General features: G+C 45.7%; 1 protein-coding gene across 1 annotated transcript in view; it reads left to right on the top strand.

The window, feature by feature from the left end:
* The window catches only part of CYTH4 (cytohesin 4), a 45,985-nt gene extending 28,346 nt beyond the window's left edge, over positions 1-17,639 (top strand). Inside the window, exons 9-13 of the mRNA XM_060279860.1 lie at positions 4,705-4,816; positions 7,183-7,259; positions 8,309-8,380; positions 13,208-13,362; positions 15,235-17,639. Of these exons, the coding sequence (XP_060135843.1) occupies positions 4,705-4,816; positions 7,183-7,259; positions 8,309-8,380; positions 13,208-13,362; positions 15,235-15,307 (489 nt within the window). The 3' untranslated portion in view covers positions 15,308-17,639. The remainder of the gene's footprint in view (positions 1-4,704; positions 4,817-7,182; positions 7,260-8,308; positions 8,381-13,207; positions 13,363-15,234) is intronic.
* Positions 17,640-18,964: the final 1,325 nt, after the last annotated feature.

Raw genomic sequence — 18,964 nt, 5'->3', positions numbered from 1 at the left:
AATAAGGTGGTGATGGTGCAAAGCTGGGGGATTCCCTAGGTTTGAAGATGTATCAAAATTTAAGAGAGAAGGGAAATATCAGAAATGGCATGAAAAGGACCCGTGACCTTCCAATGCATACAGAATGCCAACACATCAACCCAGGAGGAAGGGGAAGGAAACTGGAGCCGGGGAGAAGGAAGGGTTGGACTGCTCAAGTTTCTAATAACATATAGCAAGTGTATGATGGAGGGAGAATCAGGGTTTGTGAGAGAGTTGTGTGCCAAGAGGTTACACTCTCCTCCCTGCACTACAAAGCAAGGCTGCAGGAAAAAGGAGAGGGCAAAGAACACGTTTCCCCTTTCCCACTCTCCAAAATGCCACCCACTCTCCCACCCACTATATACCTATAAAGCAGGCACCCCCAAACTTTGGCCCTCCAGATGTTTTGGACTACAATTCCCATCTTCCCCGACCACTGGTCCTGTTAGCTAGGGATCATGGGAGTTGTAGGCCAAAACATCTGGAGCGCCGCAGTTTGGGGATGCCTGCTATAAAATATTCAGAGCCAGGGCTAGCTATGATGTTTCTGGCTGCTGAGAGTAGGTGGGTTATGAGCTCTTTATGGTGTGAGGGGCATTATTATCTTGGAAAATGTTTAGTAGTGCCAGTTCTGGGGTGACTTCTAATACTTGTTTAGTTATTTTGAATATTTCTTGTATGATTGCTGTCCAGAAGAATTGGATTTTGGGGTATTCCCACCACATGTAGAGGTATGTGCTTGTGGAGGTGCACCCTCTCCAGGATTTTGCTGAGGTTCCTGAGCGTATTTCCGTGGTGTTAGATACCATCTGTAAGTGAGTTTCATAGTGAGTTCTTTCCTTTTCATTGATAGGGATTTAAAGGGAGGTTTAGACCACATTCTAGGCCAGGCACGTCCAACAGGTAGATCGTGGCCACCTGTGGTAGATCACTGGTAGATCACTGGCTCCCCCCCCCCAAAGAAGCTCAACAACTTTGGCTCCCCTAAAAAATGCTCAACATTTTAGCCCTTCACCTCCCAAAAAGAGGGCTTTCCTCCCACCTCAGAAAAGCTCAACAACTCTGACCTGAACCCCTAAAAATGGGCCTTCCTCCTCCCTAAAAAAGTTTAACAACTTTTACCTGAACCCCCCAAAAGGGGGTAGATCACTGCCAGTTTTTAACTCTGTGAGTAGATCACAGTCTCTTCGGAGTTGGCCACCCCTGTTCTAGGCCATTGGGTGGGGTTAATCTCATGTACATTGACCACTAATAATGAAACATATGTTGTAGATTTCCCCCCACATTTATTATGCTATTATTGTGATATACAAATGACATGAGAAAACTTGGTATATTTCTTTGTATAACATCATCCTTGGTTTAAAAAGAGTCAGGGCTAGCTGCCAGCCTCAAATCTAAGCTCTATAGCAGGCATCCCCAAACTCAGCCCTCCAGATGTTTTGGGACTACAATTTCTATCATCCCTGACCACTGATCCTGTTAGCTAGGGATGGTGGGAGTTGTAGTCCCAAAACATCTGGAGGGCCGATTTTGGGGATGCCTGCTCTATAGTGCTGGACAGCACAACAGGTAAAGGTTTTTTTGGGGGGGGCAGGAAAACATGTTGCTCCCTCCTAAAACTTCTCTCCTAAGACCCTCTAGGAGTCTTGAAAAGCACTATAAGAGCTAGGAAGGGGCAAGGTTCCTATGGAAGACTGGTATAAAGAGGTGTGGGATATAGCTATTAATGATAAATTAGCACGTGCTATTAAGGTAAGATGGGGGATATGCAGGAGAAATGATTTTGAGGAGATATGGAAGGTGTTTGTATAATTTGTACCGTTAAAACGGAAAGGGGTCAAACCATCGCAAGAACTGTTGAAATTTTGGGAAGTTGGATATTTACAATGGAATGGTATCGGGGGCGGGGTGCACATTATTATTCTTATTTGTTTGTTGTTATTACTTTGTCAAAATAAAAAAGAAAATTATAAAAATTATAGAAAAAGAAAAGCACTATAAGCCTCGGGTCCTAAACAGGAGTGCTTTTCTAAGGGTCAGGATATACCACATCATTTTGTTGCAGGATATGTGTGTGTGTGTGTGCGCGCACATGCACCCACATACCCCTGCCTTTGTGTCTGCCTGCACAAAGCTCTCTAAAACTTTCTTACATTTCAGTGAGATTAGTGTCCTTTTTAAAATCTGTTTGACTTTTGAAGACTTGGGAGGTTTACCAGGAAATGCTGCTCTTACACACTTACTTTCTTTTTCTCACACACAAAATGTCCTTACCATTGGAAACATTGGAGGTACAGTGGAACCTCGGTTTATGAACACCTCGGTTTATGAATTTTCAGTTTATGAACGCCACGGACCCATCTGGAACGGATTAATTCACTTTCCATTACTTTTAATGGGAAAGTTCGCTTCAGTTTATGAACGCTTCAGTTTATGAACAGACTTCCGGAACCAATTACACCCATGTTTCAGTTTATGAACGCTTCAGTTTAAGTACTTCGCGGACCCGTCTGGAACGGATTAATCCACTTTCCATTACTTTCAATGGAAAAGTTCGCTTCAGTTTATGAACAGTTACTCCGCGGACCGTCTGGAACGGATTAATCCACTTTCCATTACTTTTAATGGGAAAGTTCGCTTCAGTTTATGAACGCTTCAGTTTATGAACAGACTTCCGGAACCAATTGTGTTCATAAACCGAGGTACCACTGTATATGATTACAGGGCAAGAGAGACCATATTCTAAGCAGGATTTGCTTTTGTCAAACTGTGGCTCAGTCAGGGGAGGCTTCTCACAGTGTCCTTTATTAACTAATGCTACACAGCCCTGGACAATTTCTGTAGGAATTTTGCAATTTCTTCCGATTTCAACATAGCCTACCTATCAAAAATTATTCTGAAACACCACTCAGGGGGCAACTCTGATTTTATATAGCAACCACTGAAGTGCCCTTCATATGAAAAGATTGGATTTCCTGCTGCTGACAGTTTGGAGGAAGTTGCAGTGACATTACATAATGTGTGACAGCATGTTCCAGTAGTCCCAATGTCACTATTTTACTGGACAAGAAATGAGAAAATCCCCTTGTGAATGAGTCAGATGTGCATAACTGGGGACTTTATGTTCCTCCAATTCTGAAAATAAAGAAAGGAACCATTTAAAGGAAACCCACTTGCTGAGTACAGAGTAGCTTATGGAAATGAAAGGGATGCTTTTTATTCTATTTGGAGGCCAAGGATCAAGTTCATTATGCTTGAAAGGGAGAGAAGAGTGATGAGAGGAGGAAAAGGGTTTGAGGTAGGAAGCATTGGAAGCGAGGACAATAGTCATAAGGACGGATACTGTGGAAACTGATGAAATCTGGGTTGCTTCTATACCGGTCCTTTTCTCTGAAAGTGTCATCCTTTGCCCTCTCACTTTTTGCATGTTTAACAAATCATTCCATGCCAGTCATTAATTGTAGGTTGTCATATGGTCTATATTTCAGACCTGATTTGTGGCCGTTTTTAAATTGGAAATGCATTTGCCGTGCCACCCTGTCCCGTGTGCTCTTGGGGGCTCCTGTGCCTTTAATTAAAAGCATCCTGCTGGCAGTTTCACCTCTTGATTCCTATTGAGCACAGGATTCCTGGTGAACGGCCTCTTAATTGCCCATTGGTCTCTCTTAATCGCACCTTATCAGTTAGTGTCCCTGCGATGCTTGTGTGCGTATGAACGCTTTCATTACTTATTTCATTAATGGCCTATGAACTTTTGTGTGGAAAAATGGCACTATTCCCGTTATATAAAAACAAAAAAGGTAAACACTTTGGCCAATATTTAACGAAGTCAGACGGAGACTTCATTGGTTTCAGACCTCACCTGGAGTACTGTGTCCAGTTCTGGGCACCACAGTTCAAGAAGGATACTGACCAGCTGGAACGTGTCCAGAAGAGGGCAACCAAAATGGTCAAAGGCCTGGAAACGATGCCTTATGAGGAACGGCTTAGGGAGCTGGGTATGTTTAGCCTGGAGAAGAGAAGGTTAAGGGGTGATATGATAGCCATGTTCAAATATATGAAAGGATGTCATATGGAGGAGGGAGAAAGATTGTTTTCTGCTGCTCAAGAGAAGCAGACACGGAGCAATGGATTCCAACTTCAAGAAAGAAGATTCCACCTAAACATTAGGAAGAACTTCCTGACAGTAAGAGCTGTTCGGCAGTGGAATTTGCTGCCAAGGAGTGTGGTGGAGTCTCCTTCTTTGGAGGTCTTTAAGCTGAGGCTTGACAGGCATATGTCAAGAATGCTTTGATGGTGTTTCCTGCTTGGCAGGGGGTTGGACTGGATGGCCCTTGTGGTCTCTTCCAACTCTATGATTCTATGATTCTAGGGTCTACTCTGAGTTTGACCCACACAGGATTTCTCCCTGTGAGAGGAAATAAGTGATTAAACACACAGGTGGGCAGGAGGAAAGGGAAAGGGTTGAGGGAGGAACCATAGCTCCGTTCAGAACCAAAGCTAAAAGGCTCCTCAGTGCTCAGTTTGAAGGATCAGGTGGTGGGAACGATCTCTGCCCATGATGCTGGACAACTGAATCACCAATACTAATACCACACAAACCTAGAAGGCGGCAGCTTCCTGTGTCCCTGTGTGGCGGTCCCCTTCAGGACTCTCCTCTTTCTCCTTTTCCCGAGGCAGAGTTTGTTTGACAGCATCAAGAACGAACCATTCTCCATCCCAGAGGACGATGGGAACGACCTCACCCATACTTTCTTCAACCCCAGCCAGGAAGGCTGGCTCCTTAAACTAGGTAACATGTTTGTATTTTGCTGACAATCTCGCTGCCGCCCCTCCACCCCAAGTTAGCCCTCCCCACCCCCCTCAGTCTCTCGCAAGGAAAACCAGCAAAGCCTTTCCTCGTGAGCTTAGGACTGCAGCAAGCTGCCAGCCAGGCATCCTTTCGTTGTGGTGGGGTGACAGTGACCCCTGGCGTTCAGTTCTGCTCTGTGTTCCCTAGAGATTCCCTTCTTTGAATGCGCAGGCTGCCTTGAGCCTGGATGAAATAAACGATCTCCTCTGCCCTCATCCGGCTTGGTTCTCAGCCTGGATTCTTGGGACAGGAAGGAGACGGTACTTGTGTTGCTGGGGAGATGGCATTTTCAGAAGATGCGCAGAGCACAGGTGTGGGTGCAGGGATCCATTCCAGCGACACAAAGGCTGCATACATGCCATCCATCAAAAACACATTTCCTCTCCCCCGCATAAAGAATCCTGGGAATTGTAGTTTGCTGAAACTTGTAGCTCCCTGAGGGGTAAACTAATATTCCCAGGTTTATTTGGAGGGGAGGAGAGAGGTATGCTTTAAATTGTGTGTTGTGTGCACAGCCAAAGATGCTGAATATTGTTTTAGGGTTCTTTCGTAGCTGTTCTCAAGATCAAGGGCAGGGATTGTCAACCTAGTGCAGTGATGGGCAACCTTTTGAGCTTGGTGTGTCAAAATTCACCAAAAAACCAAGCATAACTTGGGTGGTGTGTCACTTCCGAGAAAAAAACCATAATATTGCGATATTTATAGTTTAAATAACAAAAATGTATAATTGTTTCCCCTTTTTAAAAAAAAGGAAAAAGGGGAGGAAAAAATTATTAAAGTTTTATTTATTTATTTATTTTAAAAAAATATTTAAAAAGGCAAAAAATAAGGCAAAACCCAGAGTTCTTTCCCAGTGGGATTCTGGGCTCAGACCTTCCTCCAATGGGTCTGCCGCTGAGGAGGTGGGCTCAGGTTGGGCCTGTGCCTCCTTGTGGCCCTCTTCAGCCCACCTCTCCCCTCACTCGGCTATGCTTGCGTGGTTTCAGCTTACTGGGGTGTCTCTGCAGTGGTGGCAGCAGTGAGGTCGGGGTCGGGGTTCTTCTCCCTCCTCCAAGGGCCCTCTCCTCTCCCTTGAGCCGGGGGAGATGGGGACGGCAACGGAGAGAGCGGACCCGTTCTCCTTTGCCTTGTTTTTCTTTCTTTTCTCCCTCCTTTTCATGGCGGCAGCTGGGCCGGGGCTTCCTTTTTCCTCCTCCGGCCTCCGAAGTGCCTCAAGGTAATCTGTCAGGTTCGCGGGGTGGGGTCCAGCAGCTCCCCGGTTGCTGCAGTAGTGGCCCCCAGTGTCCGGGCGGTGGCGGCAGAGGTTTTGGTGGCTCGGGAGCACGCCTGGCAGCTCCTGCAGCGCTGGTCACTTTCAGGAGCTCCGCGGCTCCATGCCAACCGCCATCTTTTCTCACCAGAAGTCCACAAGGCCTCCAGAGATGCGTCGCCTGCGGCATTCCGCCGCCAGCCGGAAGTGAGGTCTCGGCATGCGGCCGCGTGTCACTGAAAATGGCTATGTGTGTCAGTGCTGACACACGTGTCATAGGTTCGCCATCACTGACCTAGTGCCTTCCAGATGTTATAGCCTGCAACTCCCATCAGCCCCAGTCAGCAGAGCCAATTGCCAGGGGAGATGGGAGTTGTAGTCCAGCAACTTCTGGGGGGACACCATGTTTTCTACCCCTTATCTAGGATGTGCAGGGTGGTATAGTATTTCTTTACAGTTTCATCATGGTCTCAAAACCTTGCAAGATTGGACTGAGGGATAGTAACTTGCCTCAGACTACTCATAAGGCATCATTGCCAAGCAGGGCTATGAACCTACACCTAACGATAACTTTCTAAACATGGCAGCCCACCACCACATCACATCCAGAATAATGTTAGCCACATACGTTGTGACCATGAGCAGTCAGTGTTTTACCACCCCTAGGAAACATGGCCATTGATTTTCTGCCATGTGACTGCAATCTGCCATATTGTTCTGATGTGTTCTCAGAGAACACTAAGACTGTATGCACACCATACATTTAGAGGAAATTTAAAGTACATGTTGCCTGCCCCTCCAAAAAGAATCCTGAAGACCACGATTTGTTAAAGTTGCTTGGAATTCTAGCTCTGTGAAGAATATACTACAGTTTCTGGGATTCTTTGAAGAGAATCTGCTTTAAATGTTTGGTGTATGTGCAACCTAAGCCATCTAAGATAATTCTAAACTCAAGCTACAGAAAACATAGCTTAAAGATTAACCCAGTCTTAAGCATGCAGTGTGTGTGTGTGTGTGTGTTTGTGGACTGACATATTTTAAATTCCTTTTGCACTAGGAGGCAGAGTGAAGACCTGGAAGCGCCGTTGGTTCATTCTGACGGACAACTGCCTGTACTATTTTGAATACACCACGGTAAGAGTTGTGTCCCTTCCATTAAAAAAACCAAAATCCCACAAACTTTATCTGAAAGATGTATCCTCAGAGAATGTGAGGGACATACTAGTGTGGTGCAGGGGTTAGAGTACTGGTCCAGGACCTGGGAGATCAGGGTTCTAATAACCACACAGCTGTGAAGCTCGTCCAATGAACCTGGGCCAGTCACTGTCTCTCAGTCTAGCCCAGGCATCCCCAAACTGCGGCCCTCCAGATGTTTTGGCCTACAACTCCCATGATCCCTAGCTATCAGGACCAGTGGTCAAGGTTGATGGGAATTGTAGTCCAAAACACCTGAAGGGCCAAAGTTTGGGGATGCCTGGTCTAGCCTACCTCTCAGGGTTGCTGTGAAGATAAAAGATAGAGGGGGAGCCATGTATGCCACCCTGAGCTCCTTGGATGAATAGGGGGATAGAAATATGGAAATAAAAACATAAATAGAACAGGGTGTTCTTTTATTTATTACAATTATATATCACCTTTGTCCATAGCTGCCAACTCTCCCGTATTCTCCAGGAAATCCCCATTTTTCCAGCTATTCTTAGCTGGGAAAAAACGGATTTTTTTGTTTCCCCCCTGTTTATTCTGGCGCGGTGGCCATTTTGGAACTGGGCGGAGCATGCTCAGAAGTGACTTTTGATGCTGCTCTGCCCAGTTCCAAAATGGCGGCAGCGCTACTTCCGGTCTGCTACTTCCGGTCCCTTATTTCTCGGACAGCAACTTGGCAGGTATGCCTTTGTCTTCAGGGTGGTATACCCGGTTCTCCCAATTTAATCCTCACAACAACCTTGTGAGGCAGGTTAGGCTAACCATGAGTGACTGGCTCTGGACCCAGTGGGATCCATGGCTGAGTAGGGATTTAAACCCTGCTCTCCCAGGTCATAATGGCAACACTCCAACCGTTATACTACCTTGGAACTTTTCTGTTATCCAGCCCAGGGTCAGTGGGTAGCTGCTAGCACTAACTTCCTAGGTACTGCCTGCACATTGGGAAGATAACTCACCTCTGATTTGAATTTATTTTCTAGGACAAGGAGCCCCTAGGGATTATTCCACTGGAAAATCTATCTGTTCGGAAAGTAGAGGACCCGAAGAAACGAGTAAGTCACTGCCACTAACTGTGATCAGTGGTTATCACCCTTTCCTTAGACACAACAAATATTTTTATCTTCCCCAGTTCAGTAGATATTTGCTGTAGCATGAAACTCCAGGTCAACAAGGCCTCTACTTTTGGTTCTTTGGTTGTAAACTAGATGGTCCAAGCAGAGTCTGCAATAAAATGTCATGTGGATAGCTCTTGTTAAGGGCGCCAGACATCAAGTGGTCCCTCCTCCCAGATTTTCCATTTGCTTTTCTACTTCAACTGTCAGTCAACATGCCATGCTAACTGAGCATTGCTCAGTCCTCAGTGAGCTGATTCTTTCCCCCCACTGAGGATTCTTTCCCCTATATTTACTTTGTAGTTCTACAGACTTTGGGGTTCCTCCAGGTTTGCTGATCTCTGTCTTGTGCGTGGATGATACCATATTGGGCACATAATGATACTTTATTAGTAAGACCCAGTGAAAATAGCTTACTACTCATTGGTGTCTGTAAAGCCAGCAAAACACAGGTTCCACCAAGCTTCACTGCATGACCAACCAGTCTCCACCTGACTCTCCTGTGATGCACTAGATTCCCCCCCACCTCTGCTCTGGCTTCACCCTCATCCACACCCAAGTTCCTATACTTTTGAAGTTCAAAAATGACAGCCTTGTTGATGATAGTTCTTTGAATTCCCAATGTCAAGGAAGTGGTTAGAATTAGATTTGGCACTCTAGCTTCCCTCTCCTCCACCTCCTCCTTTGCTTACATCAAAAGATCCATTGTAAATTTCCACAGAACACCAAAATCCAAGTCACCCAATCTGTATGATATGCAGCAAGCCTATACCAACTTAGCCAAGAGTAAGACCCATTAAACACAGCAGAATTTACTCCTGAGTCAGCATGTATTGTAAATAATTTTCATCTCTAAAACTTTGTGGGGTTCTTTAAAAAAAAAAGTAATGAATTAAGGGCCATGTGCTTTTCAATCATGCATGTGCTTTGGCATTCAGAACACCATAAAGCAGGAGACAATTTACTGTTTGCTGAGTAACTGGTTTAATTCTCTTCTCTTCCCTCCCAACCCACTCCGTAAAGGAATAGGGCAGCCTTCCCCAACCTGGTTCCCTCTATACATTTTGGACTACAGCTCCCATCAGCCCCAGCCAGCATGACCAATCATCAGGGACTATAGGAGTCGCAGTCCAAAACATCTGGAGGGCACCAGTATCATAGCTCCGCCCCAAGTCCCATTGCCAAGCAACAGGGTGTAGATAGGAGATGAGACTCTGATACACTTGCCTCAAAGCCAAATCCACATGCAAATTCCTGTCCATTCTGAGGGTCAGGCGAAAAGCAATCCAAACTGTCAGACAATCCAGAGGTCACAGAATGCAAGCGGTCATGAAGTGAAGGGTCCAAATGGAAGCAGCAAGGTAGGGCTGGGAGCCACAGGCATTGTTTCCAGCATCTGAGTGCTGCCCAAAGTCCTGTTCAAGAAGGCTGAAGCTGGCTGGTTCTCCTCTGTGTCCTTGAAGGCTGACCAGCTGCAGGTGGGGCCACTCCACCTTCTCTCCCTTCAGCCTGCGGTTCAGCAGGGGAAGTTAAGTCCTGGCCCATCACAACCAGACTAGGTTTTTTGGAATAAAGAAAGTGAAAATTTCAGAGAAGTGGACTGGGGTATCCTTAAGAACTTGACCCGCAAAAGCCCCTCCCTATAGCTTAACATCTGCCCCTCTTGCTTCTACACCATTGGTTTCCTCCGCAAATTACTGGGGGAAGCCAGGTGCATTTTGTAGAACGCTTAACATATATGAAAATGCACCAAGAAGGAAGGTAAGCTTCTCTTGGGGTTCTCAAAAGCTCATTCTGGAGCATCATGGTACATTGAAAGAGGCACCTGAAACCCTCCAATTACTTTTGCATGTCAGTCCCTTCCGAGATGGATATCTGCGGAAGCAATACACCTGTCTTTAAAAAGAACATTGAGTAGCAGCGCTTTGTTACTGATGTCTCGTCTAATCAAGATCTTGAGGGAGCCCACCCCTTAGCGGTGTCTGTCAAGGAGATCTCATCTGAAAGTTACACTGAGGAGGGGGGTGGGGAAACGGGTGCCAGATCAGAAGAGACAATTTCTGCCGATAGCTTCTCCCTGAGACTGGAGTGCGTCCATTCAGCAGATAACTTGATAGCTTAACTAGGAGTGCACTTGAGAGATGGGAGTTAGAATTCTTCTAACAGGGTCTTACAAATGCTACATGGTGCCACATCAGGAAAAACACCATAGAAGGCGAAAGCAGTCAGGCAGTTCTACAAAGCTGCTGCCAAATCAGCCACCTTTCTGCATCTCTTTGGGACACAGAGCAGCCCGGATTGGTGGTCCTTGCCCAAGGATACAGGAATCAAAATGCCCTTCAAGGGGGCAGCCGCCTATGAGCACAAAGGGACTCCTGGCCCAATAGTTGCTTTTCATTAGAAAGCTGACACTAAGGCTGCCGAATGTAATCTTATTATGTGCACTGACTTAGTAATAATCCTTATAGTACTCACAAGTAAAAATGCACAGGATTGGGCTGCCCAGGAGTAACTGCTATAAGGGACCATCTAAGTGCCCCACAAAGGACTGTAGTTTAGTAGTGGAGCAGCTGCTTTTCAGGCAGAAAGTCCCAGATTCATTTCTGTGCATCTCAAAGTAGAGCCCGGGATTCCCGTCTGAAAACCTGGAGTACCACCCTCAACCAGTGTGGACAATGCTGAGTAGATGGGCCAGTGGTCTGGCTTGATTTAAGCTTCCTATGTTGCTGTGTTTTAATGCAATGGTTCCCAAGCTTTTTCCTGCCCTGGACCACTTGAAAATTGTCCCACATGTTGATTAGAAATTGTAATATGATAGATGCTGAAGCATTTTAATGGAATTTTAATGAAACACAACAAGAGCTCAAAGAAGCAATAAACATAGAATTAAAAATCAGTATTAATATTTTTTAATACTTCTTTCCCTTTCTCGAGATCTCCCCTTGTCTTGCCACCTGCCATGACTTTATTCCCCTGAAGAAGGCAGAGCTTTGTCCCCATCCTATCAACTTCCAGTCTTCCCCACTTACCTTCCAGGAGAACCATTGAGTTTTAAGAATGACGGAGCAGCCACCACACTCACAATTCTTCACACAAACACACACTGCTCTTCACACACATGTAGCTGTGCCTCTTTGCAGGGTTACTTCCCTAGGCCACCTGAAGGAAGCTCATGGACCACCGATGGTCTACAGACCACACTTTGGGAACCGCTTCTCCAATGTGTAGCAACGTACATCTACGTCCCCACTTTTTCTTTTATGAAGTCAGAAAGAGGATTTGTTGTGCTCAAGTTACTCGTAGCTCGTTTGTTACAAAATGTTTGACAAATGAAATTCTTTGAAGAAAAGATTACGGATGCAAAGGGGTATTGGTATCAAGGCACATAGAAAGACAAAATTTATTACCTTCCTTTCCCAAGATGCAATGGGGTGTTTTTCATGCCCCACCTACCTGTAACTATTCTTTTTTAAGAAAGAGACAAAGCTGCACATTACACATTATGCCAGGGATAGGGACCTTGTAGCTCTCCAGATGTTGCCCTGCAGTTCCTCTCATCCCTGATGAGAGGTGGGCTCCATTTCTTGCCTGTGCTTATTTCATGCTCATGGTTTCTGTCACACTGGCTCGGATCACTCCAAATCAAAGTTTGCATTTTCTCTTAAAATACATTATATATATATATAAATAATATTTACATACCACTATTTGTTGAAAAAAATAATAGTTTACAATAATAGTACATAAAACCATACAGTAAAAACCATACGAAAAGGTTAAAATCAGAAAACAGTGAGCTCTTGTGGAAATACATATTCTTAATAGCCTGCAGACTTTCAAAAGTTGAAACAGAAAACCCTGGTGGAATCTCTCTTGGCAGAGTATTCCACAGCACTGGGCCAATGGCACTAAAGGCTATTTTTTGTTGTTGTCAAATGAGCCGCACCGACTTGGAGAAAGACTAGCATTGCTCCTGCAGATGATCTCAGTGATCAAGCTGGAATATAAGGGTTCAGGCAGTTCCTAAAGTACCCTGGACCTAAGTTGTTCTTGGCTTTGTAAATTAATACACAGACCTTTGACCTGGTTTGGTAGTAGATGCATACCCAGTGAAGGTGCTTTATTAATGGTGTCATACATTTTCGGCAAGATGCCCCCATCAGCAGTCTAGATGCCTCATTCTGCACCAGCTAGGGCATCCTAACCAATGGCAGCCTCACATACAGTATGCATTTGAATATGCATGTGAATATATGCATTTCTGTATGTATTTTCTCTCTAATGTGCCTTGAAAAAATAGATTTTGATGTGGAGATGTGCAAGATCAGATGGGTGGCTATGTTCCGAACCACAAATTTGCCCAGGGGAAACGGATCGGGTCAGCTCATGCCAGAATTGGCAAAGTTCAAATCCCGCAAGTCAATAAAACGGGTAAATAAAATGGCATTCTCTGTTGCAAAGCCTTCCCTCTCTAGATAAATTTCAGTCTAAATACACAGTCGAGGAATGCAATGCGAAGTGTTTCCCCAAGGTCAAGCAGCCAGTCCTTCTCAGAAAAAGGAAATAAATCCCAAGTCCTTCACAGTGCAGTGTCGTTGCCACGAGATCACATAGAATTTCAGCATTATTGTATATGTGAAAATCTGAAGGGGGGTGCCTTTGCAGCTTCGACCTAAAGCACAGCAGAAACAGAGGCTTGCCACATGCTGGATCTTGTAGCTTTGTTGATTTCCAGTCTCTTGATTCCCTTCCATTTCCTGTCCTTAGAATTGCTTTGAACTCTTTAATACAAACCCCAATGGGCAGAAAATCAAGGCCTGCAAGATGGACGGAGACGGGAAGGTGGTTGAAGGCAAACACCAGTCTTACAAGATCTCTGCACCCTCGGCGGAGGAGCGTGACCTATGGATTGACGCAATACGGTGAGAAGGAAGGCTGTCAGGGTGCTATGGCAGCATGGTGGTGCTATGAGAACAGTGGACACAGGAGGGGAAATTGGAGGGGAGAAATACTCGGGGATAAGGCACACCATAGTCCCCCACCAGTGTGACAATCAAAAGCCCAATGTGGTCCTGACGGGTGGTGCACCCACGAGCCCTCACAAATCTGTGCACCTGCATGGCCTCATTTGATTTCTAATCGTCCGTTAGCTCGTAAGTAATTCATGGCAGAATGTGTGGACTGTCTCCACTGCAAAGCACAGTGTTTTGAACTGATGCAAATGGCCCGTCTGGGCCATTTGATCTATGACGCTGATTCATCTTTCGGTGCTGCAGTCACCAAGCGAGGAACACACATGTGTGATCCACCTCATGGCATTCACAGTTTGGTTCAGGATCTTTTTAAAACAAAATAAAGAATCATAGAATCATAGAGTTGGAAGAGACCACAAGGGCCATCCAGTCCAACCCCCTGCCAAGCAGGAAACACCATCAAAGCATTCTTGGCATATGCCTGTCAAGCCTCTGCTTAAAGACCTCCAAAGAGACTGCCAGCTTTTAGCTTTAAAAGGTGGCAAGACCAGACAGGTATAGAGGACATAGACACATACTGAATTAACCTGGTACCATACTTTTCCGGGTTTTAAAGGCCAGTGCAGCATAGGTACATTGGTTAAAAACCACGTAACCCACTTTCAGTACTGATATCTTTGCTAGCCCTGGGAAGGAGGGAGCCTTTTGCTCCATTCTATCAGCCACAACATCCTGCCTTTCCTTCTAAAGGTAAAGGTAAAGGGACCCCTGACCATTAGGTCCAGTCGTGAACGACTCTGGGGTTGCGGCGCTCATCTCACATTATTGGCCGAGGGAGCCGGCGTACAGCTTCCCGGTCATGTGGCCAGCATGACAAAGCCGCTTCTGGTGAACCAGAGCAGCACCCGGAAACGCCATTTACCTTCCCGCCGGAGCAGTACCTATTTATCTAATTGCTTTTCCTTCTACTTTGTCCCTTAAAGTTTTGTGCTGATCACCAGGTGGCTTTGATTCTCCTCTGAACAGCATCCTATTTCCTACAGTGGCTAACCAGATGCCTCTAGGAAGCCCCTAAGCAGGGCATGAAGGCAACTGCCCTTCTATCTTGTGCTTTCCCAGGAACTTGTATTCAGTGATCTATGACCCCAACTCTGAACATGGAAGATAGGGGCTAGGCCATAGCTCATAGGCAGAGCATCAGCTTCACACACAGAAGGCCCCAGGTTCAATCCCCAGCATCTCCAGGCAGAGCTGGGAATGTTCCCTGCCTGAAGCCCTGGAGAGCTGCTTCCAGTCAGTGTAGACCAGGCATCCCCAAACTTTGGCCCTCCAGATGTTTTGGACTACAATTCCCATCATCCCTGACCACTGGTCCTCTAAGCTAGGGATCATGGGAGTTGTAGGCCAAAACATCTGGAGGGCCGCAGTTTGGGGATGCCTGGTGTAGACAATACTGCGCTAGATGGACCAGTGGCCTTACTCAATATGAGACATCTTCTTACCTTCTTATGGATTTCTTGTGGCCTCATTTGACTATTTCCCCATAGCAGATGCCTAGGAGCCTAGTCCTGTTTATTGTCCTGCCAATAGCATTATTAACGGAAAGGTTTTTATGATGTATTCATGATTTTTAAATGTGTATTTGCAATATCTTATAAGCTGCTTAGAGGACCCCCCCCCTTTCTAAAGAAATATTAAGTGCTACATATTATTTTCTAAATAAATGAATAATGTCCTCCTGGTTCCTGTGAAGGTGATCAACACTTTGCTGGTGGCCGAGCCTTGAATATCTCCCATTTCCACCACCCCTTTTTATTCCAGAACCAGCATCACACGAGACCCATTCTATGATCTGGTCGCTGCTCGTAAGAAAAAGATCGCCAGCAAGAAATGAGCTCCCTGACCACCATCTTGCTAATGTTTCAACCTCAAGGGGGGAAAATGGCTTCCATGAAGTCCTTCCTGCAAAAGAACTCAAAAAACACCCTCAGCTTCCTTTTCCAAGGAAGAAAAATGACTGACAGGCTGATGGAGGGTCTCATTTTCTCACTCCTGGAGTAAAAATCTAACATGACTTGACACTGTAGCTCATTTGCAGGAACAGATAGCAGGTTCTTGCATTTGCATCACATGGAGCAGGGATTGGAAGCTTATATTCACTGCTCAATGATCTGGGTTGAGGAGAATCATGGAAAGGAGCAACTAACCTGCACAGCTGCCACTTATATATCAGGAAAGTCTTGTGGACGTGGATTCCTGTCTCACTTGTCATTCCATGGCCTTCCGGGTAATTGAGTTTTGCAGTATGTAATGAAAACACTCATTTGGAATAATAAGATGAAGGATAAAATTCATCTGGTGAGAGGCAATACAATGGGTGTGTGTGTGCTTGCCCTGAGTAAGTCCATCTATGTTTTCGGCCTACTGAGGTTGCCATATGGTTCTTTTGAACTTTGGCTTTTCAGGACAGAAACGCCCAGGCAGAATCAGAACCACCCAGGCAGAATCTGGCTGTAAAAAGTCAAGCAGGGAGTTGGTGGTTCCTGTGTTCTAGCTGCCTGTCCCAGCATAGGGGTGGGTTGTATGTGTCTTGTCATTTTATATTGGCCTTTTGGGGAAAGCCACTGGGCTGGTGGATTGAGACTTTGGGGCTTTGGTCTGGGAGGCATGCATTGAAGTTTCGCCTCACCCGTAACAGGAGGAGCAGACAAATCGCTCTCATTCACCCTCAGATTCTCATCTGTAAAATGGGTATAAGGGCACCTGCTGCCCTGGATTCTTATGAAATGGTACAGTGTAGAGCACTTTGTGAATTGAAAGTGCTATGTAAATTATAAATAGAAGTAATAATAATAATAATAATAATAATAATAATAATAATAGTAATAATGAATTGCCCCAGAGTGGCAATAAATAAATAAAATTCAAGCAATTGTAAAAATACTGTACATATGACAGATGTGCTTACACATGCACACATACACCGAGTAAGGGTGCAGTTTTCTACACACACACACACACACACACACACACACAGGGTTAAACAGATGGAGAAATGACAACTTTTCTTTATAAATAAAAATGTGAAAAAACATTGCAGCCTCTTATGCTCTGTTTTTGTTTTGTGTTATCAACGCCAAACAGAAGCAGTAGGAGTGCTGCGTATCTGAAGTCTTCTTTCCTTTCCCCCTTTGATACATGCAGTCTTCTAGCTGGGGAATTCGAAGAAACCAAAACATCGGCGCAGTTTTGAAGCCGATGGTTCAAATCAGTGCAGTTTTGAAGAGGCTCAGTCCGCCGTCTTTGATTCAAAATAGCATCCAATTGGTTGCAATCTCATAAGAAAAGTTGCCCAGCGAACAAGCAACTTGCCCAGATACAGAGTAATGAATCCCAGCTACATACCGTAAGTCATGTCCACCGGAAAGGAGTTGTAGCTTAGTGGTAGGACACACTCTCTGCATGCAGAAGGTCCTGAGTTCAATTTCTGGCATCTCCCGGAAAGAGTGGGAAAGCCCTGTATCTGAAAACCCAGAGAGCTGTTACAGCACAGCTCATCCACACTTCCCTTTGTCCTGCGAGTTCTTCTGTTTGTTCCATGATTTCTAGGGTCTGATAGGTTTTCCTTCTGTCTCTCTGCTTTCTCTGGGAAAACCCACAATTTGCTGCTGAATCAGAACAAGCATCAATCCACAGGTAACCTGACTGGTGTTTGTTCCAGTTCAGCAGTGAATTGCAGGTTTTCTTGGGGAAAGCAGTGGGACAAGAGGAAAAGCCCCTTGGATTAGAAATCACAGGACAGACAAAAGTATGGATGAGCCCTGTGTCTAGTTGGACTCAGCCTTCTGCAAAACTGGAACGTTACTTCCTAGATCTCAGAAGGCTATTGCAAAGCTGTGCAGTGGAAAGACCGTTAAACTTGGGCTGATGGTTGCAATCCTAAGAGCTAGGAACGTGCTTTCTTTTCCCAAAACAAAAGTACAAATGAATGATGGGAGCACTCAGCTCTGAGTCCACCACCGCCTGGTGCACTTCCACAGCACCAGGTGATAGAGGACTCAGAGCCGAGTGTCCTGATAAGTCCTCCTTTCGTTTTGAAAAGAGAGCAAGTTCCTAGCTTTTATCAGCTCGCAAAAGGTTCAGAAGGTCATGCCAAACAGTTGCTGGGATAAGCTGCCCTGGCCTGCCTCGTTCTTCTCTGCATAATGTAAAGTCAATAAAAGAAATTGTGCAAAGTTATTCCATTTCCATAGTTTATAATTGGTGGCGAAATCGTGGTGGGGGTTGTGACACGGCATTTAATTCCCCTGGGTGCAGAATTTTGATGTGGTTTTCTTGCAGAAATGGGGAGCAGCATACAGTCCTAGTGATAAGGTCCGTGAAGCAGCAGTAGCCAGGAGAAAAAGCCACTGCGACAAATGCAGAGTGCAAGGCACAGAGGCTACTGTACTCTGACCTCTCTCCCTCCCTCTCCTTGGCTCTCTCCCCCGTTGGCATCCAGTGCCCTTTCCCATTCACTGGCCTTCCTTGTTTATCTTCCTTGTCCTTTCCATCTGCAATCTCCACTCTCGTTTCTCACCTCTCCTCCTGAAGGGGGCTCTGTCCACAAGGAAATCTGCAGCACGAAGGCTGCGCAGCCAGTTCATCTACTTTCCCCTCCTCTTTTCCTTTTGCCAATGCAACAGGGCAGTTGAATTAATTCCAATAGTCAGAGAGAGAGACTGTATCTTAGAGTCAAGGCACGTGCAGACCTGGGAGAAGAACACAGAGGTTTTCCTCTAATGACGGCATTGCGCAGGTCTTTCTTTCCTCTAATGACGCCAATGCACCGAGGATCTTATTGATTGATTTTGCTGGCTTCTGCGTGCCATGGGTCTTCCCCCACCACCACCTCCAACCCATCGAGAGAATGAAGCCCTCCACCCAATAGAAATCCCAGTGGGTTTCAGATGCGGCATTAACAGGAGGGAGGGGAAAGAGCATTTTACTCCGCTGGAAATGAACCGGCAGGATATGTATTGAAGGTTGAATTTGGCAATCGCTTCGGTTGGCTCTGAATCAGAAGCGCTTTGGAGAGTTTGGGCGGCACTATTTGCTCAAGGTATTTGCTAGAGACGGCAAAAAGATAATCTATTCTTAGGGCACAGAGAGTTGGGGGTGGGGCTTGTTTCATTTCTTCACACTTGCCCAGAAGAGACCACCTCCAGAGTTCATTCCTGCTAATATGAAGTCCAGTTCCTGTTTTTTTTGCTGTCCTCCATGAGCAAGGCTTAATTTTGAAAGTGAGACAGACCCGCCCAAATGGCAACAAGCCCAGAGCATCCCTATGCATTTAATGATAGCACATCAAGCAACATATCAGTCAGTTTAGTCCTTCTCCACCATAAGAACACAGATGTGCTGAGTTGCCCTCAACATTGGGGGGGGGCATTGTGCATGCATGACATCACACACGCACCACCCTCTCAACCTGGCCAGGCTGACTCGGCTCATCACTCTCACTCCCAGCCGCCTTACCTTCATGAAAGGGATGTGTCAGGATGAAGATGCT

Source organism: Zootoca vivipara, chromosome 10, assembly GCF_963506605.1.
Source record: "Zootoca vivipara chromosome 10, rZooViv1.1, whole genome shotgun sequence".
NCBI lineage: Eukaryota > Metazoa > Chordata > Lepidosauria > Squamata > Lacertidae > Zootoca > Zootoca vivipara.
The sequence above is the reverse complement of the archived record's forward strand: the minus strand, read 5'-3'. Positions and strand labels throughout refer to the sequence as shown.